The sequence below is a fragment of the Natrix helvetica genome (genome assembly GCF_964273705.1).
Source record: "Natrix helvetica genome assembly, chromosome: 10".
Taxonomy (NCBI): Eukaryota; Metazoa; Chordata; class Lepidosauria; order Squamata; family Natricidae; genus Natrix; species Natrix helvetica.
In genome coordinates, this window is record NC_138561.1 from 20,505,769 (window position 1) to 20,527,703 (window position 21,935).

Genomic DNA, 21,935 nt, shown 5'->3' on the forward strand with positions numbered 1-21,935 from the left:
CTGTCTAACCAGAAGGGCCCAGTGGCCAGGTGGGCAATCCACATTTTTAATTATCCACCATGCTGTAGAAATGCATGTGGTCCACCTGTTGCAGTATTATTGATGATAATTCACCTGGATGGCGTTGGGCTCAGAGCAAGCTTCCAAAGACCCTTTCAAACATGGACCTCAAAAGGACATGCCAAATGACATTTATATTTCTGGGCCCATCCTTGAGAGATGAACAAAGTTGGGTTATTCTTTGATATGATCCTTCTTTCTTTCCTGGTTAAATGGGTAAGTGTTGGTTCCCTCCACGAACTGGCTGAAGGCTCAAGCAAAGGAGCTTACCTAAAACGTAAGGGATTGTTGCTGTGCTATCCATCTTTTTTTAAAAAAAACCTAAAAATAAAGAGTATTTATTTATTTTTATTTATTTATTAGTTTGTCAAACATGTACAAGATAGCAGGTATAAGTATGAACATATGACATGAACAAAGGAAACAAATACAAATAAATGGGGACAGTAGGACAAGGACGGTAGGCACGCAGGTGCCCTTATGCATGCCCCCTTTACGGACCTCTTAGGAATGGGGTGAGGTCCACGGTAGACAGTTTGAGGTTGAAGCTGTGGGGGTTTGAGGATGTAACAATGGAGTCAGGTAGAGCATTCCAGGTGTTGACCACTCTGTTGTTGAAGTCGTATTTTCTGCAATCGAGTTTGGAGTAGTTTACCTTGAGCTTGTGTCAATTGTTTGCCTGTGTATTATTGCGGTTGAAGCTGAAGTAGTTGTTGACAGATAGGACATTGTAGCAGACAATTGTGTGTACTATGCTTAGGTCAGACCATAGGCGGCGGAGTTCCATGTTGCTGAAGCCCAAAATTTCTGGCCTGGTGGCGTAAGGGATTCTATTGTGAGCAGAGGAGTAGAGGACTCTTCTCGTGAAATACCTCTGGACTAGCTGAATTGTATTAATGTCTGATATACAGTGTGCATTCTAGTAGAATACGGTAGAGTAGAGTAGAGTAGAGTAGAGTAGAGTAGAGTAGAGTAGAGTAGAGTAGAGATGGATGCATTTTTTAAAAATTCATCATGATTGAGTAGACACAATGTGATGTACTATTTGGTTGTCAACCCTTTTCTGAATGCATTCAGGTGGTGATGGGTGGGGGACATACTTTAAGCTCAAACCATTTTCTGACAATCACTTGCCATCATTCTCCATCAGGGAGGGACCTTGTCGGTCTTTGCAATTTTATCTGCTCTACGAGAGTGGTGATATACACCCTGTCAGGAACGAACAACCCAGTGTCAGCTACTTAATTCAAGTTACAGCTTGTACTCTATAAAATAATTACAGTGTAATACATTAAATTAGATTTCATTGACATCTGGAGCAAGCTGATGTCCTGTAAAAAGTTCACTCAGCCTTCAAAATATGACGAAGCCAAGATCTATCGCTTTCAGCTGCTCCCTCTGCTGTGTTGCTGGGATTCAGTGGGAAAGTGGTGGATATAATTTCATGGCTAACTCCATGTGCCTAATGTGATAAAATTGATTCCACAAGACTTTTCCCAACCCATCCAACACTAATGCTTTAATTTTCTCAAGATTATGATGTTCCCGCTGGGCCACAGAATGCACATGATGTTAAATTAAACTGCAGTTGGAAAGTTGGCCAAAAACTGATGGGAAAGCGGCTGGAACTGGGGTGTCTTCTACCCGATGTCAGGCTTCACCCCAGGCAGGGTGATAAATCTGTATTCTCCAGATACTCAACCGCATTCAAGAACTTGCTCACAGCAGAAGTTCACAAGCACAACACAGCTGGATAAGTTGCTCTATTGCGCACATGACAGGAGTGATCTGTGTGCAGATGTTGTGCCTCCTGCAGAGGCTAGGAATCAAAGCCTGTTTATGAGCCCGTTGCAGTATTTAAACCCAAGACCTCTTTCACTCAACTTTTTTGAATCAATAAAAAATTGACTACTCTTCTCCTGATCTTGAGAGTAGGAGACATCTACACTACTCAGTGTTGACATAATGGGTGTGCAAAACTGAGGTGTTTTCATCTCAGCTACAACCTCTGCTGGCAGAAATAACTGACTTCACAAATAAATAAAGATACAATGTTGGCTTGTTAATGCTTTATTACTATGCTTATTGGTAAGATTACTACTTTTAAATATCAATAGCACTTAGACTTATATACCGCTTCATAGTGCTTTTCAGCCCTCTCTAAATGGTTTACAGTTAGCCATTTACCTCCAATAATCTGAGTCTTCATTTTACTGACCTCGGAAGCCTGAGTCAATCTTGAGCTCGTGAGGATTGAACTGCTGGCAGGGGGCAGAGTCAGCCTGAAATACAGCATTCTAACCACTGCACTACCACGGCTCTTAATGTAACCTGTGTACAATAAAGCTGCCAGACTATTTGCTTTCTCAAAATTATGTTCTTTGGCTTAAAATATTTGGCATGTTGACAGACAGTGCCAGGAATTTAAGTTCAATCCCGGTTAAGAGCAGAGGGTTGGACTACAAGACCTCCAAGGTCCCTTCCAGCTCATTCTATTCTATTCTATTTATTGTTGCTGAAAAAAGATTGAATTAGCTGAATAACTGAATCACATTTTTCCCAATATATAGATTGATCTATCTATCTATCTATCATCTATCTATCTATCTATCTATCTATCTATCTATCTATCTATCCTCTCTCTCTCTCTCTATCTTCTATCCATCCATATCTATCTATCTATCATCTCTCTCTAGCTTCTATCCATCTATATCTATCTATCTATCTATCTATCTATCTATCTATCTATCATCTATCCATCTTCTATCTTCTATCCATCCATATCCTATCTCTATCTATCTATCTATATATCTATCTATCTATCTATCTATCTTTGTCTGCCTGTCTATCTCTATATCTAATCATCTCTCTTCTATCTGTCTGTCTGTCTGTCTGTCTGTCTGTCTATCTATCATCTATCTATAGACTAAAATGCTTTAAAAATAGATACCGATCTCATAAATCTTTGTCTCCCTTTTTGATGTCAGGCAAATTAATGAGGGAAAAAAAGGGCTGTGCTATGAAGACAGATCAAGTAAAATGAAAATTGCCTAAGAGTTCAGTTAAAAACGATTTTGCCATATGCCTTAACCTGTTTATAGACATCATGATGCCTGAAATTAAATTATCGCAGATTGATTCCACCTAAAACACATGGTTTGGAAAGAAATTGGGTAATTAGTAGCCATAGCAACCCAATTAAGTTCTTTTACACCCTTTATTTTAATTGCTGTATTAATTGGAGAGAGAAAAATAAATGGAATGTTCATCCTTTACGTATCATGTTAAGGTTTAGTCAAAATATAAATTGCAGGGAAAATATTGCTTAAGTTAATCACTGTAAGCTGCAGATCCAGAGAGAAAAATTAATTTTGCCACAAATAGGGTTTGAGATGGATGCCACCCATTTACAGCTCTGAGATAAGAGCCCGGCATTTTGAAAATACAAATTACTCAAACGTAGAAACAGATTGTGATTTTAAAAAGCAGCTTGGTCTTTTCTAAAGTTTAGAACAAAAGATTTGTTAACAAGAGGGGGGGGACAGAAAAAGAAAGACCGGGCTTAGTTGTATCGGCATGTTTCTTGCAAAAGAAACAAATATATATATATATATTTCATTGACAACGATTTTCAGTGAAATGAAGAGACGTCCGTATAATTTGTAATGTGGCATCAACTTTTAAACCAGATAAGGGTCAAGAATTGATAAGCTCATGAAAATGTCTGTACTCTATTTCAGCTTCCAACTAACCCAACTGTGAAGCTTTCTATCCTGTCTCACCATTTTCCTATAGTTTACATGACACGATTAGGAATGACCTGATAGCAGTCTTCCAATATCTGAGGGATTGCCACAAAGAAGAGGGGGCCAACCTATTCTCCAAAGGACCTGAAGGCAGGACGAGAAGCCACGGATGGGAACTAATCAAGGAGAAAAGCAACCTAGAACTAGGGAGAAATTTCCCTATAGAACAATTAACCAGTAGAACAACTTGCCTGCAGAAGTTGTGAATCCTCCAACATTGGGTGTTTTCAAGAAGAGATTGGACAACCATCTGTCTAAAATGGTATAGGGTCTCCTACATGAGCAGGGGTTGGACTAGAAGACTTCCCAGGGGGCTTCCAATTCTGTTATTCTATTATTCTGTTTTCAATGATGATATTATTGTGAAAGCAGATACATGATTACAAAGCGTATGTGTGGTTTAATGGTTCAAGTGTTGAGCTGAGACTAGGAAAATTCAGGTTCAGTGCTCTACTTGACCACAGAGCTCCCTTTGAGTCACTCACTCATTCAATGTTAGTCCAACCTGTATCACAAGGTGACTGTGACAAGAATGCAATGAGGTCAGTCCCAATCAGTGCTATCTTTAGCTAGAAGAATGGAAAGATCGGATATTCAACAATAAAAACAGAATAATAATTTGGCACAAGACATTTAATTAGTCCTTGTCTAGAATCATTCACACATTGTGGATAAGCCTATTGGATACCTTAAGTAGGTTCTGGCAAGACGGTTGAAGGAGATAGTCCATCTTGAAAACCATCTCATTGGCTTGGATAGGACACTGGCTTGGGACAGTTCTGGTGCTGCCTTTGATCTCACATCTGAAAGCTTAGCTCAATGGATGGATGAACACAAAAAAGTGAAGGTCAAACTACTTTCTAGGAATCCTACCCATCCCATACTGAGATTTCTGTGAGTTCTGAGTCTGTCCTTTAAAAGGTGAAAAGACAAAAAAAACCACCAAGATGCATCTTTTGAAGTGCTCAGAGAAAGTTTAATCCCTACAACTACTTCCTTCTACATCTAGAAAAACCAACTCAAGCATGAAAAAAAATGGGACACTTGACCCTGGATTTGCTGATTTTTTCTGTCAAATTTTCTAAGAGACCCAGAATTTTGTTTTTCAGGCTGGTTGAAATCTGGAGGCTCAGTTTGGCCTCAGTATAATGAGTCACTCAGGTCTGAAGAAGTTTCTTGGAGGAGAAGCAAAACATTTTCAGAGAGAAAGTGAAAAACGCAAAGAAGTCCAGTTGCCTTTTGGAAAAAGCACCTTTGGGACAGGGGTGAAATGCTACCGGTTCGGGCCAGTTCGCCCAAACTGATAGTAAAAAAATGCTTTAAAAAAAGTAAAAACAAACTCAGACAATCAGCTATGCGACAATCAGCCTGTGCCGCGCAATCGTCGGAACTTTTAAAAACTTTTTTTAGCATCTTTTTACTACCTGTTCGCCCAAACTGGTACTAAAAAAATGCTTTAAGAAAACAGCTGTACCTGATTGCCTGTGAGGTTCCTGCTTGTTGCAGGGGCCATTTTGTGTGAAGTCCAGCTGCTTTTACATTGTGAGTCAGTTGTGCAGCTTTTGTGTTATTTTTGTGTAAAGGGTGATAGTTGGTTTTTGAGCTTTTACATTTGTGACATTGACTTGGCCACACCCACCCACCCAGTCACATGACCCACCCCAGTCACATGTCCACCAAGCCACGCCCACAGACCCGGTAGGGAAACTTTTTGAATTTCACTCCTGCTTTGGGACATCAGCAGGTAAGAGAAACAAACATTGAGTCGTGATGTAAACCTATCCATTTGGCCTCTTGCATTCTCTGCAACATCTGATGCCTTCTTCTTTTTCTGGATTGTCTCGGAAGAAACTAGCGTGTCTGCCAAACTCCGCTACTGACATTATAAAACAAAAAAACCACACCAAAACCCAGAGCGTCAACCACCATCATGCTTGAGTTTCTCTAACAAGGCGGTATTGATTCTTCACTAGGGTGACAGCCCTCCCTTCCTTCAGGAGATAAGGCACTGGCTTCATGCAATCTTTCCTTTTGTCAATTTGATTAATCTGTTGTCTGTGTACTCAACAAATCCTCTTAGGAAAGGGGGCTGCTATTGAGACCTTCTATTTTTAACACCCTGGGAAGAGATGAATAATATGACTCTGAAGGCTTCTCCAGGGGGTCAATTCAGCCTTGACGGGGCCTCTGTTTATTTCTGCCTTTCCCTTTCAGTGCTTTTTTTTTCACCATTTAAAGTTGTTAACCAGTCTCCGCTTACAACCTTGACATTTGCTTGTTTTTCTTTTGAAATCCCGGTGTATGGCGTGTAATTGGTTATAAATAATAGACATGTATAAATAATACAGAGTCGCTCCGATGGGCAAGAGGCAATTTTCCATTCCTCATTGTGTTGGTAGGAGCTGAGAGACGCTTAAAGCACGGGCAAAGAGAGACCAAATTAAAACTGCATTAACCAGAGAGCCAGCGTGGTCCCCTTTCCAAACACCGCCAGTTCTTAATTTGGAGAGAGCGGAGAGAGAGAGAAAAACCCAGGAAAACGGAAACTTACTAGAAGATGATGATTGGCAAATAATATACTCCAGGGTGGAGATGGGGTTTTAATTAAGGGTCCCCAAACCTGACTTTTCTGCTTATGTTTCAAGCTCTTCATCCGTTTCACCTTCCTGACTCAGCTTAAGAATGTATCAAAAAAAAAAGAGAAGGAAAAAAAAAGAACACTTATACGGCCTTTTTGAAAGTTCAATTAATTTGGCCTTGACTAAATAATAATTTCCATTTTTATTAATAAGAATGCATCCTGTTATCCCTGGAGGTCAGATACTAGCGTAGAAACAGGCAGAGACGTTGGGCAGTTCCACCTTGGTGGTGCATTTAGTTGTCTGAAATGAATGAAATATAACCTTGGGGATCATTTATCATCCTGCAACCGTGAATTTGTTTCCAATGGTGTTTTTTCTGAATTTATTTTTTAATGTGCTAATTTTTTCTTTTTTTCCGGTCTCCCAAAGCCATGCTGGCTGTATGGTTTTGGAGTAGAGATGGGTTTCTACCAGTTTTGACCAATTCAGCCGAATAGGTAGTAACTTGGCGGCCTGGGTCCCTGGAACCAGTAGCGACCCAGGCCTGCCATGCCTCCAAACCGGTTCTCCTACAGAGGCGCCATCTTGTTTTTCAGTTCTGCACATGCAAAACTGAAGAGCGTCTTCAGGGTCATCTTTTTATCGAGATGGAATCACCAACCTAGAAATGAGGAGAAAATTCCTGATAGTCAGAACAATTATTCAGTGGAATAGCTTGCCTTCAGAAGTTGTAGGTGCTCCATACAGCCATCCGTTTGTCTAGGGTGGCATAAGGTCTCCTGTATGAGTAGGGAGTTGGACTAGAAGACCTCCAATGTCCCTTCCAACTCTGTTCTTCCATTAATCTGGTTGAAGTCTTGTTTCCTTTTTAGATGTTTGCAAGGTGGGACTTCATTCGATTCCTCCTCAGGCATGACACTTCCTAGGGTTGTTTTTATTTCTCTTAAAAATCCCATGATAATCTGGATTCCATATGGCTTAACAGTCATGGAGGAGGGGGGAAAAGAATATTACATGATCAGGAAGTTCTTGAGGGAATCACAAAATGAGAATCCCTGCCTAGCCCTCAGAGTAACATGAAATAATAATGCTCCTCTTCTGTTTGGAATGGAAGAACCATTACAAATGCTAGTAATTACTAGAAACAAATATGTGGTTTGTTATTGCTAGTTTTACAGTTTCATTTTAGGAGCAGATGCTACCAAAAACACAGATGGTGAAAGAGAGGAAAAATAGAACAGGGAGAAATCACATTCTCACCTGTATATGAGATAGCTAGGTCAACTTTGGAAAGGGACAAGAAGTTATTACCACTTGTCAATCAAAGCAGAGGAAAGTGCTGCTCTTGATTCTGCTCTCAAAAGATAAATGCTTAACTCAGAAAGTCTTAAAGCGCTACTGTGGTTTTAAATAAGGCTAACAGTGAAACCAGCCAGGTGTTCTGACCAGAGGTGATATTCAGCAGATTCTGACCAGTTCTGGAGAACCGGTAGTGGAAATTTTGAATAGTTCAGAGAACCGGTAAATATCGCCTCTGACTGGCCCCGCCTCCATCTATTTTCTGCCTCCCAGCTGATTGGGAGGGAATGGGGATTTTGCAGTATCCTTCCCCTGGAGTGGGGAGGGAATGGGGATTTTACAGTATCCTTCCATTGCCACGCCCACAAAGCCAAGCCAAATGGCTTCTACTGTACAGCGCTGTGGAGTTGCCATGGTAACGGCTTCACAGTACTTCACAAGGGGGCTCCCTCTGGTAAGGGGGAAAATTCAACATTAGAAATTGCAGTGACGTTCATGGAAGGAGAGTTGGGATCAGAGGTGGGTGGCTCCCGGTTCGGCATGCACAGAAGGTTCTACGCGCGCGAGCACGAGAACCAGTAGTAAACCGGTTAGGAACCCAGCACTGGTTGGGATGGATAAATACTCGGGCAGCGCTGGGTTAACAGCTAGTACAAAAACCCCAGCAGGCTACTTTGGAGTCATTTGTTTGAATTCACCACTTATGTCCTCGGAAATAAGATTTATATCAGAGCAAACATGAATCAGAATAGTTGGTCTTCCAATTCTGAGTCACAAGATGATCATTCTCCACTTTTGTGATTGATTGATTGATTGATTGATTGATTGATTGATTGATTGATATGGATGTTGGTCATCAAAGAAAGAATGCTCTGGAGTTGCAAATAGGGCAGCCAATGGATTCTTTTATGTGTGTGTTTTCTTTTTCCTCTCTGTTATGAAGCCTTAATACATCTATTGTCTTGATGCACGAGTGCCTTGATCATATCTTAACAGGGAAACACGATATACATAAATGGAGCATTTGTAAATACATCCTGCTTTTCTTGCAGGTAGCCCTCCAGCTACAGGTACCGGAACGCTGCAGGTCACCTTGGAGGATGTGAACGACAACGCCCCTTCTCTTTACCCAACGGTAGCCAGCGTTTGCGAAGATGCGAAGGATGTGAAAGTTGTCTTTGGTGCCTTAGATAAAGACATTCACCCCAAACAAGAGCCCTTCAAATTTGAGCTGAGCAAGCAATCAGGTCAAGATAAAGTATGGAAGCTTACCAGAATTAACAGTAAGTCCATTAGAAAGGGCCAAACTTTCAGCATTGCCTCATCCTTCGCTTACAGTTGTCCTTCTCCCTGCATGTATAAATCAGGCTGGGTCCCGTCTGCATGAGCCACAACCTTCAAGGAGGCCCGCACCATTTCTTCTACAGAAAATGAGTGTTGTGAGAGACTGAACTGCACAATGCATTGCAGTAATTCCAAACACTGGGGGCATTTACAAAATCACAGCTGCAGGTATGGTGGCACCCATTTCCTGCCACTGGATCCCACCCTCAATACTCATTTTGCTACTAGCTTAGTTACCTAAAATGAAGTTTTAGGGAGGGAAACCCACAAGCAACCTAACCTTGGTTGCATGCAGGGTCGAAAGCATTGTTCATGAAGCCTAGGTGAGAACAATGCTTTCGACCCTGCATTCAACCAAGGCTCCCTCTGCCTCACTGATGTCAGGCTCTGGAGGCAGCACATAACTTCCAGATGGCCCTGGACCCCTCTCTGCCTCCGACGTAGAGCCCTCGTCAGAGCCTTCCCCAGACTCCAGGACTGGCCCATGTTCCTACCCAAGCTCCTCACTGTCCAACTTTGCTGCCAACTCCACAAGCCGCCGATGGACCACAACAAGCATGTTGTAACAAGAAAAAGATAGCTAAGCCTCTGATTTTTGCAAAGGTCTGAAACTTGTGAACAATTTGCACAGGGCTGGAAGCTCAGCATATCCTCCATATGCATTTTACGAGTGTTGTGCAAAGTTCTTAGAAGTCGTAATGTATACAGAAAGACAGATGGAGGAGAGGGCTCCCTGTGGACACTTTCATGGCTGTGTTAAGCACTCGGAGTGTTTCACAGGCCCCATCTACTTATAAACCCTAAACTAACATTTTATGATAAGGCAATATTATTATCCTCCTCTTGCAAATAAAAGAGGAGTTGACACTAAGGGGTGTGCTAAAATTTTCCTTGGCTGGGATAACATTTGACTTCTGGACCACCTGTCTTGTAGCTGACTTTTTTTTTTTTACTGTTCCACTACAGCAGCGTTTATATTTCATTTTATTTTCAAACTTGGCAACATGCTGGCTGGGGAGTCCTGGAAGTTGTAGTCCACCCATCTTAAAGTTGCCAAGTTTGAAAAATCTTCTGCCAGATTTAAACCATCACCCTAAATATAACGTACTTACTTCCTGCAGATACCCACAGTCAAATTGCCGTGCCCCCGAATTTGAAGAAGGCCAATTATATCATCCCCATCTCAGTGACGGATCCTGGAACACCTCCTCTAACTAATAATACGGAACTGAAAATCCAGGTGTGCTCCTGCACAAAATACAAAGTTGACTGTAGCGGCTCTCCTACATTTCACACCAGCACAGTTCTCATCTTCCTCTGGCTCTTCAGTTTATGCTGTAAGTTGTCTGATAGCTTCAAACTGTATAAGGTTACCCTAAGCCAGGGGTGTCCAAACTTGGGAACTTTAAGACTTGTGGACTTCAACTCCCAGAATGGGGAATTCTGGGAGTTGAAGTCCACAAGTCTTAAAGTTCCCAAGTTTGGACACCCCTGCCCTAAGCCAATTTAGCTCAATCTGTAAGGGACGGGAGGAGGCTCTTGGCTTCAGGAATTGTCTCTTGGACTGGAATGGAGGTAAAAAACATGTTGAGACTCTGGAAAGAGTGCAGAGAAGAGCAACAAAGATGATTAGGTGACTGGAGGCTAAAACACATGAAGGACGGTTGCAGGAACTGTGTATGTCTAGTCTGATGAAAAGAAGGACTTGGGTGACATCACACCAGTGTTCTGATATCTAAGGGGCTGCCACAAAGAAGAGGGAGTCAAGCTATTCTCCAAATTTGGTCTCTCATCTGTCTGTCTGTCTGTCTGTCCAAACAGTCAGCCTATTATCCATCTGTCTTCCTGTCCAGAAATTCCTGGACGTCATTTTCTTCTTGAAAAGAAATGCCAAGAGCAAATTGCCCTTTGTCAAACTGAATGAAGAAGGAGTGGTAGTGAAGGAAAGAGAAAGAAGGGAGGAGGAGGAGGAGAGGTAAAGAAAGCGAAGGAGTTGAGGAGAAGAAAAGGAGAAGGAGCAGAAGAGGAGGAAGGGTAGAGAAGGAGGAGGAGGAGGAGGAGAACTTTCTGCTAGCATTCATCTAATGGGGCCCATTAGCTCAAAGTTCTGTCAGTGCTGAGTCCACTGGAAAAAGCAGAAGCAATAACAGCTAAAGATAGCTGTAATGTCTGCAGATTTTCTACAGATATAATTAGTGAGTTCCAGAAGAAAGCGTTAAGAGATTCAAGCCAGAGAACTAGCTAAGCAATTTCATTTTGGGGTTGGTTTTTTTTTCTGCTGCCCTGCCAACATTTGCCAACTTCACATCTGGAGTTTCTTTATTCCACGCACTGAACTTCCCTTTTTTTTTTTTACAAACACCATTAACTTCATAGCAATATCTCTTGCAGACCAAATATTCCTAGCAATAATCAAAGATTATGATGCCATTAAAGGGGGGGAAGGGGGGGAGGAATCTACTACAAGAGCTTTCGTGTGTATTGAACAGATGAGATGTCCCCATTGCCTTGGGCAAAGTTATAGGCTTAATATTTTTTTGCTGCACCGACAATTTAGTGAAATCTTTCCCGTTGTCTGCTTTGGCTCTTGGTGATTAGGTTTCACAAGTGCACTTCTGCGTGGGAGGTAAAGTAAAAGGGAGGGAGGGGTATTCTTTTTTGCTTGTTCTCACTTCTACATTTGTGTGTGCACATTTTACAATCTGAGGATAAAGCAATGAGCAACCACTTTGGTAAGACAAAACATATTATCATTTAAATGAGGCAATTATCTTCTCTAAGATTGGAACATGTGCCTCTTCAGTAAGTCACCGAAATGATTTGTGGTTGGATTTTTCTTCTTTTTCTTCTCTCATTCTCTTTCTTTCTTCCTTGCTCTCTTCTTTTTTCTCTTTTCTTTCCCTCTTTTTCTCTTTCTCTTTTTTCGTTCTTTCTTCCCTTCCCGTCCTTGGTTTTATGCCCTCTCTGGACTTTGATCTTGATCTTGTATTCTGATTGGTTTCAGACTCCCACGGGGCCATGCAGGGGCAACTCTGTAGGCTGTGCTTTGAGTCCAAGTTTGGTTGCCTTGCTGGCTGATGTAATTTTCCCAGGGGCCTTGTAGTGAGTTTCTGTAGAAGGCCAATCCTACCTTTGTTATGTTGAATAGATTGGCTCAGGCTTTCAATGGCCCATTGACAAAGGTGGGGGTGCCTGAGTTTCTGCCTCTCTTGAATTTCTACTTCTCTTTTTAGGGGAAATATTCTGCCTGTTTAATATTTCCTAAAATATTTCATTTATCTAGGAGAGGGATAGGTTTTAACTTCCAACACTTTCTTCCCCCCCCCTCTTTTTCTTTCTTGTTTTCTCTTTCTTTTCTTTCACTTCCTTCTTTCTTTCTTTTTTCATCAGCCCTTGACCCCATTTCTTTTTCATTAGATCACATGCATATCAAACGGATCAGAAATCACCCCTCTGGAAATACAGAGACTCTTTTGCAATTTCCTCAAGAGCTGTCTGGAATCTTTGTACCCTTATCCCAAAGGGTTGTCATTATATTTCTTTTCTCTGTTTTTTCCCCCACCTTGGCCAGTCTTGCAGTAGCAGATGTGCCCTGGGAGCTGAAGCCAATCATTAAGTGGGAAGTATCTGCTGTGCTGCTGGTCTTAAGTATGATGTCTCTAATACTATATATTAGACAGATGTGCTTTTTCAGCTGGTTCAGCTTTCCAGTCTTATTTTCTTGGAGAGCCATTCTCATGATTCAGTTCACAATGGATTCTACAGATAGGATAGATGCAGAGCTACTGCATATGGATGGCTGAGAAATATTTTTCTGAGGAGTCCTTGGTGTTCTCTGAGCTTGGCTGTTTTCTTGCGTATGTTTCATTATCCAATGTCTGCATCAAAGCTCAGAGCGCAGCAAGAAGCTACAGTCAACGCTGAGCTACAAATATTCTACTAGTTGCAGTTGTGTCTACAACTACACAGAGATGTTTTCCCCCTCCCCATGCCATCTTTCTGCTAAACAATTAATCCCCACAATACTGTCTTATGCCCTAGGTCTAGGATATCAAACCACATAGAAGGGCAGTATTACTATTATCCTTCTCATGCTTCCTATTACCTGTTCCTTTAGCATCTTATGACAATCACTTTGTTGTTGGCATCTTATGCTTTATGTTGATTCCTTTTATTTAGTATCCTATGACTATCGCTGAGTGTTGTATCTTATGATTTGTGATGATTGTATTTTAGGATTATGATTATGATCATGATATATCATTTGTTGCTTGCATGTATACCATGCTTGTGCACCAGAGACAAATTCCATGTGTGTCCAATCAATAAAGAATTCTATTCTGAACTGTTCTGTTCTTTTCCATTACATTCTATTCTCTATTCTATTCTGTTTTCTATTCTATATTCTATTCTATTCTATCCTATCCTATTCTTTTCCATTCTATTCTCTATTCTATTCAATTTCCTATCCTATCCTATTCTATTCTTTTCCATTCTATTCTATTCCATTCCATTCCATTCCATTCTCTATTCTATTCTATTTTCTATTCTATTCTATCCTATCCTATCCTATCCTATCCTACCCTGTCCTATTCTTTTACATTCTATTCTCTATTCTATTCTATTTTCTATTCTGTTCCATTCCATTCCATTCTCTATTCTATTCTATTTTCTATCCTATCCTATCCTATTCCTTTCCATTCTGTTCTCTATTCTATTCTATTTTCTATTCTATCCTATTCCATTCCATTCTATTCTATTCTATTCTATTCTCTATTCTCTTCTATTCTTTTCTCTTCTCTTCAATTCTATTCTATAAATAGTTGTCTGACTATAGTCTAAAGCTGCTGATCTGCTGTCTATTGGCTGTTCCAGGAAATGTGGACCAAGGTCCATTTGCAGCCCGCTTTAAAGAGAAGTTCATGCCATTTTGAAATGAGCCGTAATCTTTTTGATCTGGGTTGGAATCATTATGGAAGCATGTTATGTCCCTTCGGCGAGTAAAAGATCACTGCGGTCCATGGATTGCAGAGGTTATTTTCAGCCATATCCTAATGAAAGCGATAAACAGCATCTGTGGACTCCAGAAAGAGCTGAGATGGGGAGGTGGGGGGGGAGAAAGTAGACTGGATGTGCAGAGCTAGGATAAGTTGCGCAGAGCCTTCGCTGAAATTAATTTGTCAAACTAAGTGTGAAAGGCCTCAGGTGTGCCGGGGAGTCACACAGCACAGAGATGCCAGGATGGTACCTGCAAATAAGCCTCAAAGATGTCCAGGTATTTAAGCATCTATTAATTTTCATCAGTCTTGCAGCTGAAACGGCAATTGGCAATAACCGTTTGCCCTTTCTGGCAGCTTCCCTCCCCATTCCACAACGAACTCAAAATCCTAAAATAACACAGCATTTAATTTCTATTCCCAAAACAGCCTACTCCTCAAAACGGACTCCACCAACTGTTTTATTAATGAGAGCACTGGTTTATGTATCTGTTAGGCTCTGAGGCATGGATGGCCAAACTTTTTAGACTCGTGGACTTCAACTCCCAGAATTCCTCAGCCACCAGGAATTCTGGAAGTTCCACAAGTCTTAAAGTGGCCAAGGTTGGATGCCCTATGGTCTATAGCATTTGCAGGAATGAGCTATGCTGGAGAAGCCATGGTGGATCACATTTGATCAATCTTTATTGATCAATTCAATAAATTGAATTGATTTACGATTCCCAATAACTCTGAACATTGGCCTGTCCAAAAATTATGTGAAATCATAACCTATCATAATCAAGTGTTGAGCTCAGTCCATAATGTTATGTCAGGGTTCCAAATATCATCCAAAATTAAATTGGAGTCCGAGACAAAGTATTGCTCAAAGTTCCAATTTATTAAGAGAGCCATGTCGGCACATCTGGGAAAACTTGAATCTGAAGGCTTCTCAGTTTTCCCCACTCAGTTGAAAGTTCAAGATCATGCCCCCACATCCACAGTCCATCACATGGTCCAATTTTCCACTGCCATGCTGGCAGTTCCACCCATCCAGCTCCTGTCAGGTGCAGAGGTGCAAAGATAAAGGATGACCTTGGCTTTCTAGAAAGGATTGTGTTATGACTACAAAGCATCTCACTTCTGCAATCCCCCCTCCTATTTTCCCACAATAGAAAATGCATAGTAGAATAATAGAAAGTGTGGCAGGCCAAAGATCCAAAAGAAAAGATGGCTGCAGGCCTGACAGGTGGCCTCTCCTTAGAAGAAAAGCTTATCCTGAAAAGAGAATAATAGATTGAAATGAGAAAGTGTGCTTCTCAGTTTACTTAACACAGGAGGGGGGATCTAGGTTTAATTTCAAGTATCAAGAGTTGTTGCAGAGAATATTTGTGGAGGGCTGTCCTGGAGAATGGAGAGCGGAAAAGAGATAGCAGTCAAATATGAAATGTCAGTTTCCATGTTTGGCCAAATGAAGCCATTTGGAACCATCAGTATGTTCTCTCTAAATTGGCTGTAGAATCATCGCATTTGGAGTAGATCTAATGAGAGCCAGCAGATAAATTAATCATGTCTAAGTCTAGCTGATGCCATTAGGACTACTCTAAATGCAACTAAAGGCATCAGAAACCATCAAGAGAAACAGTTGGGATGGGGTATGAGTCCCAATTGCCTTATGTCTGTTGATTTCAGGCTTCAACCTCCAGTGCTGATAAGGTCTCAAGGCAAATTATTCTTCCATTTCCTAGAAAATTAGTTTATAACTTTCTTAACTCTTGAATTGTTGACTAGTTCTTGGTGGGAAACTTGTTGACCTATAGATGTAGCCAAACTACAGCTCAACCTTCCAGAGTTTCCCTACCCCAACATTAATCTGATGCCTCAAACTGGTTCTGTATGCATTTTCAGTGTAATTAATTCATCTAAAATGAAGTTTGGGTGTGTAGATGGTGCAACACAAGGTCAACAAGCGTTTGTGTAAGGATTCTATTCCGTGTCAAGAATTAAAATCCTTGAAATTAATGGATGTTAGAATTTAGAATAACAGAGTTGGAAGTGACCTTGAAGGTCTTCTAGTCCAACCCCCTGCTTAGGCAGGAAACCTAAGATAGTTATGATTTAGGAGTTATGATTGCTTTATTATGTCCCAAAAACACAATGCTAGAACATGCATGTGTTTGCATGGATTTATATGTAAGTATGTATGTATGTATGTATGCATGCATGCATGTATGTATTCCACACAGATAGAAACATAGCAATAAACACATGGGGAAGATAGGTGTTTCTATGTGACGCAAATACTTGATCATTCAGAAATATTACCACTATTTTGTAATCCTTTTTATCAACTGAGCCTCACTCATGAAAGCCTTACTTGAAAAGATTAAACTTTGGGACTTTCTATAATATATATTTAAGAGAAAATTTTAAATGATCCCTAATTTCACAGAACTAAATTATGTTGTGTGAGTGGCTGTAGTTCTTTTCGCAGTAGCTTATTACGTCAGACTTATGACCATACAGCCATTTTCTGAATTCTTTTACAACAGCCTTTGCCTAAAATCAGCCAATAATTCACAGACAATACTTTACTTGACAAATTTTGGCTATTTCTTTCCTGGCAGGGAAGGCAAAGAAAATTCACAAATCTGTCCTCTCAACTTTTCATTTTCTTATTTTTAATCTAACCCAGTTTATCTTTTTGTCTTCCCATGGGAAGCTATCTTGGTTAGTTTTCAATTTGGTGGAAAGGTAGGATCATTTTCCTTCCTTGCTCTGGTTGCATGGGCAACGTTTAGATTTTAAGAATGGCTTGGCTATGTGATGGAACCATGTTGTAAGACTTCAAGGAAGGGTGCAGAAAATCCACCTGTGGATCTTTCTTGGTGGAAGACTAGCAAGAAAGCAGAAGGAAACACAGAATTGTCTATCTGCCCTCTCTTCTCCCCATAATTTGTTGAACTTTTGAATCTTTCTCCTTAAACCTCACTGTTGGTCCTTTGTTGGTCCTTTGTTGGTCCCTTTGCTATTTGCTTCAAGGAGGCAAATTGCTGGAAGGCAGAGGCATATTTTTTTTCTTGTTTTCCTCCCCAAAAGCTAGGTGCATCTTATACTTTAGAGCGTCTTATACTCCAAAAATATGGTACTTTATTTTTTTTTCTGATCAGTTGTGTCCGATTTTCATAAACTGTCTGGATAAATCTCTTGGCAGTTTCCTTGGCAAAGTTTTTCAAAAGTGGTTTGCCATTGCCTCTTTGTTAGTGGTGAGTGAGGTTGACCAGCCCAAGATCAACCAACTGACCTTGTGCCTATGATGGGACTAGAACTCACAATCTCCCAGTTTCTAGCCTGGTACCTTAACCACTTCACCAAACTGGTTCTCTATCTAAACACTAAATTCCATATGAACCCCACAGGTCTGGACATGAAACGCATAAATCATGCGAAGCAAAGAGAATCCAAGAATAGAATTAAAATCTTTTGCTGTAACATTTTTCTTTTGTTTCCCGGCCTTTTTTCTTTTCTTTATTTAAATGGCCGATGTAATTATGGGTGTTTTCTTCTCCATCCTTAAATCTTTATGATGGATTGCTCTGGCGCATGGGTAATTGAATGTAAATTGCTTAGAGTCATAAGTGAGCCACCAAATAAATGTGCCTAAGGATTAGAGGAGGAATAAAATAAATGCAGTCTTTGAACTTGCTGTACGCTTGCTAATAAACGATGTTGTTGCTCACCACCCAGGTCTGTAAGAACTCCCGGCATTTAAAGCTGGCCTATCGTTTCGCCTTGGTGACAAGCAAAGAGCGTGCTACTATCCCAAGCAGAAGATCAACTCTGACTGTTTCAACTCCTCCTTCTCCAAAGCCTCGGTTGCTTCAGAATGGGCCCTTCTCAATTTCAGCTCGGTGTCCTCCCAGCAACTGGGTTGTATTTGACAAACGTTGCCGCAGCCTCTCTCCGAATTCCGTCCTCGAGAACATTGGACACGATGACGTCTTGCTGAAAACGAGAGCAAAACAGCAGCAGCAGCAACAACAACAAAATAGACACAATCCAAACTGGGTCTCCTGGGAGCCAAATTACGCGATGTCTCCCCTCCCCACCTCTCTGTCGACTTGTTGCTATTGAACTGTTTTAAAACAATTGTCTGTGGGTTAGTATTTGTATATGTATGAGTGTATGTATATGTATATATATATATTTATAGAGAGAGAAGAGATATACCAATAGGATTAGCTTTTGTATGGCTTTCACATTAGGCTTGGGGGGCCGTGGGGCAGAGGAACATGGAAGAGGGGTGATGGGTGACCTGTAGCTCTGCTCAGCCTTGATGCTACGTGGAAAGTCATGTTTCTCAACCCAGTGTTTTCTCAACCTGGGTAACTTTTAAGAGTTGTGGACTTCAGCTCCCAGAATTCCCCAACCAGCACAGCTCTTAAAGTTGCTGCGGTTGAGAAACCCTGGAGTAACCCAAAAGAAAGAGCCTCTGACAAGAGCATTGTGTGAAGCAGCTGATTCAATAGCATCACTTAAGAGAAAAATAGAGAGGGAGAGAGAGAAGGAGAGAGAGGGGGAGAGAAGGAGGGAGGGAGATCTCCCTATGTTTTATAGTATAGGATGCCTTCATTCCCTTTGATTTTCCATTTCATTTCCAAGGGTTGGAGACAAATATTCTGCCCAGCTTGATATGCTCAGCCGGTATGGGGGAAGATCTTCCATTGGATGGCATGCTATGAAGATGAACTTTTACAAGAGAATAAAAATGTTAAAATCCTCCTTCTGCTCACCCTTTAGAGGTTTCTTTTTCTTCTTCCTCTTCCTCCTCCCTAGATTAAACCTTTTTTGCCTTCTCTGTGTCTTCCTCCTCCTCTCTATTAAATTTTCCCTTCCTTCTTTTTCTCTGCCTCAGATTAGACTTTCTTCTCTCCTGTTTCTCTTCTTATTCGTCCTCACATTAAATCTTTCTTCTTCTTCTTCTTCTTCTTCTTCTTCTTCTTCTTCTTCTTCTTCTTCTTCTTCTTCTTCTTCTTCTTCTTCTTCTTCTTCTTCTTCTTCTTCCTCCTCCTCCTCCTCTTCCTCTTCCTCTTCCTCTTCCTCCACCTCCTTCTGAGAGACAGACATTTTGGTAGAAATGGTTTTATTCTCTTTTATACTGATGGTTTAACTAGCTAGAACTGCTTTGTGTTAATAGCTGGGGCAATCTGTCAGTTTTTAATCATTTCAGGATGGTTGGGAATGAGCTTGGGGGAGGCACTTAAGCTATTTAAATGTTGAAGCTTACTGAGAAACCAAATTTCCTTGAAAAACAGGGCCACAAATAATAAATGCCACACCATCGATTCCTGACATTTCACCATCGTATTAAGAAGTGAAGTTCAACAGGGTTACAACAATAACTGCTAAATTACTTTGAAAGTCTATGCCTTAAGATATTTAGATGACCAGCCTTATCCTGAAACCACAACAAAATAGAATTCTTGAGTCATCGTAGATCAGGTTGGGCAAAGGGAGAGAAGGGTTGGTGTAAGCAACTATTCCTACGTTGTCCAACTCCTCCAGTTTGAAATAAAATAATGCCCTTTTCTAGAGAACCTAAGATGGGAAGCTGGTGGCCTCTAACTGTTGCTGGCCACCAACAACTTCAAGTCCAGCATGGTGTGATCCAGTAGGTGTGATCCAAAATGGCCACAAGAGTATCATCAAAGCTCTGCCCATGTTTTGGATGTGCCTCACACATTAAACAATGTGGTGGAGATTTGATAGTACCATCATAACTATTGTCTTGATCATTTTGACCACATCTTGTAGATTCTCCTGAACTCCAACCAATGTGGTCAACACTTAGAAATCAGTAATAGTCACATTCTGACTACATTTAAAGGACACTAACATTCCCTTTCTTGTATTGTGTTGAGATAGGCTGATAGAAACCTATTTTTTCTTACATAAAGCAATTAGTTTTGGTAGGAAAAGCTCAAGAACTCATGATTATATTATCCAGCTCCCATCAACTCAGTCCATCATGAATTGGAGGCAGATTTTCAATGCGTTGTCTTTTCATTTTTTTTCTTCCCTTTTTAATTTTTTTAAAATCTACTTTTAATCGTCAACCAGTTCTCTCTCGATGCCTACAGAAGCTAGCTCTCATTACTCAAGCACATCTAAACTGAAAAAAAAGTTATATAAATATATACATATAATTTCTTTTGAATATATTATATATACATACCTACTCACACAAGTATACACAAAGATGCACACAAATGCACACTGGGATTTATTTAAAAACTAACCAGTGCTTTTGTTTATGTTTTTGCTTTCAGTATGTACAAAATAACCACACTTGTTTGCAAAAAAACAAAAAAGCAAAAACAAAACAGGAACAAAGGATGTTCATTATGTATGAAATGGAAACCTTTATATATATATATTTATATATATATATATATATATATATATATATATATATATATATATATATATATATATATATATATATATATATATATATATATATATATATATATATATATATATATATATATATATATATATATATATATATATTATTTGGTGAGCATGTAAGGTAATGGAAAACCTCTCTAACTGTATCATCAGAATGATCATCTTGTTAATAAATTGTAAATGATTCACTCAGCTCACAACAATTTTTTAAGGAAAAAAATAGCAAAGAGTAATAAGCGACAGACTGTGGCTTTTAATAGAACATGGCAGTAACTAGGGATAAGGTAAGTGTCTTAGGCTCTTTTAATAAAGTTGCTTATTTAAAGTCTGAATTGCAGAACTTTCTTATGTAATACAATGTTATAGCTCTTAATTTGGGTTGAGTTTGGAGAGAACATACAAGTGATCTTGTATATCTAAGTATTTATTTCTATGTCATGTTTCTCTTTCTATAGATTCCCCCCTTCATCACCAACTCATTAAAAACTCCAGCTCTCTTTTTATCCTTTGAATAGTGTTGCACTCGATAAGGTGTAAGATGCCTAGTTTTAACTTCCTGATTGTAGCATGTATCTTCAACGCAACAGTTGGTGGGGAACTAATAGCTCTTCAGAAGTTAACAAACCCATGATAGCTACTAGTTATGCAACAACAATGTATTATTACAGTCTTAGACCAGTTATGGTGGAGAAGACACGAGTTTGCGACGAATCCCCAGTGCTGCTACGCAGAATCCTTAAGCAGCCACTAGAAATAAGCTGTGTCGGAATGGCCAGGGTGCCTAGCAATTATTGGCAGAATATGTTTTTTTCCTAATCTCCATATAAAAGGAACATCTAAGGAGCATGTGATCTACAGTCTCCACCTCTCCTGATCCACATGGACAGAGTCTTTCCATGAATGGTATCCTTTTATACTTACCATACAGGACAGCCGATGGAAGCGCATGGCACCGTGCACCTCAGAAGTGGATTACAATTCTCCATAATCCTCAGACCTTGGTCACTGAACTGCTGAGGCCTCTAGTTCTGCAAACATCTGGCTGGTTTTGGTTTCCTCATGCTGGACCTTATGAAAAGCACCATCTTCGATGGTAGCACAGTTTGTTTTGTCATCTTAGGACCTCAACTCAAGAAGTCATCAAACTACTCCATCTCTGCTTCAGCTTACAGGCAGAATTCTGGACAAGGAGTTCTGCCTGCATGAAGTGACTTGGACAGTGTGTCAAAGGAGCCTGTTCATTTCTCCCACCAACACATGAAGGAGAAATTGCAATCTCGGAAGAAAATATTGCACATTGCCGACATTTCTAAGGGCACCCCAACTGCTGAACATCTGGAAGACGAGGCGAACGCTAGGAGCCCTCCTTTTGAATCTTCTTACAGAGAAATGAACAG

At 40.3% G+C, this 21,935-nt stretch overlaps 1 protein-coding gene across 2 annotated transcripts in view; it reads left to right on the forward strand.

The window, feature by feature from the left end:
- CDH13 (cadherin 13) overlaps nucleotides 1–20,023 on the forward strand; it is a 405,453-nt gene extending 385,430 nt beyond the window's left edge. For both annotated transcript variants that reach the window (XM_081963468.1, XM_081963469.1), the window contains 3 exons: nucleotides 8,800–9,030; nucleotides 10,213–10,428; nucleotides 17,815–20,023. In XM_081963468.1, the coding sequence (XP_081819594.1) occupies nucleotides 8,800–9,030; nucleotides 10,213–10,428; nucleotides 17,815–17,822 (455 nt within the window). In that variant the 3' untranslated portion in view covers nucleotides 17,823–20,023. The remainder of the gene's footprint in view (nucleotides 1–8,799; nucleotides 9,031–10,212; nucleotides 10,429–17,814) is intronic.
- The last annotated feature ends 1,912 nt before the right edge of the window (nucleotides 20,024–21,935 follow it).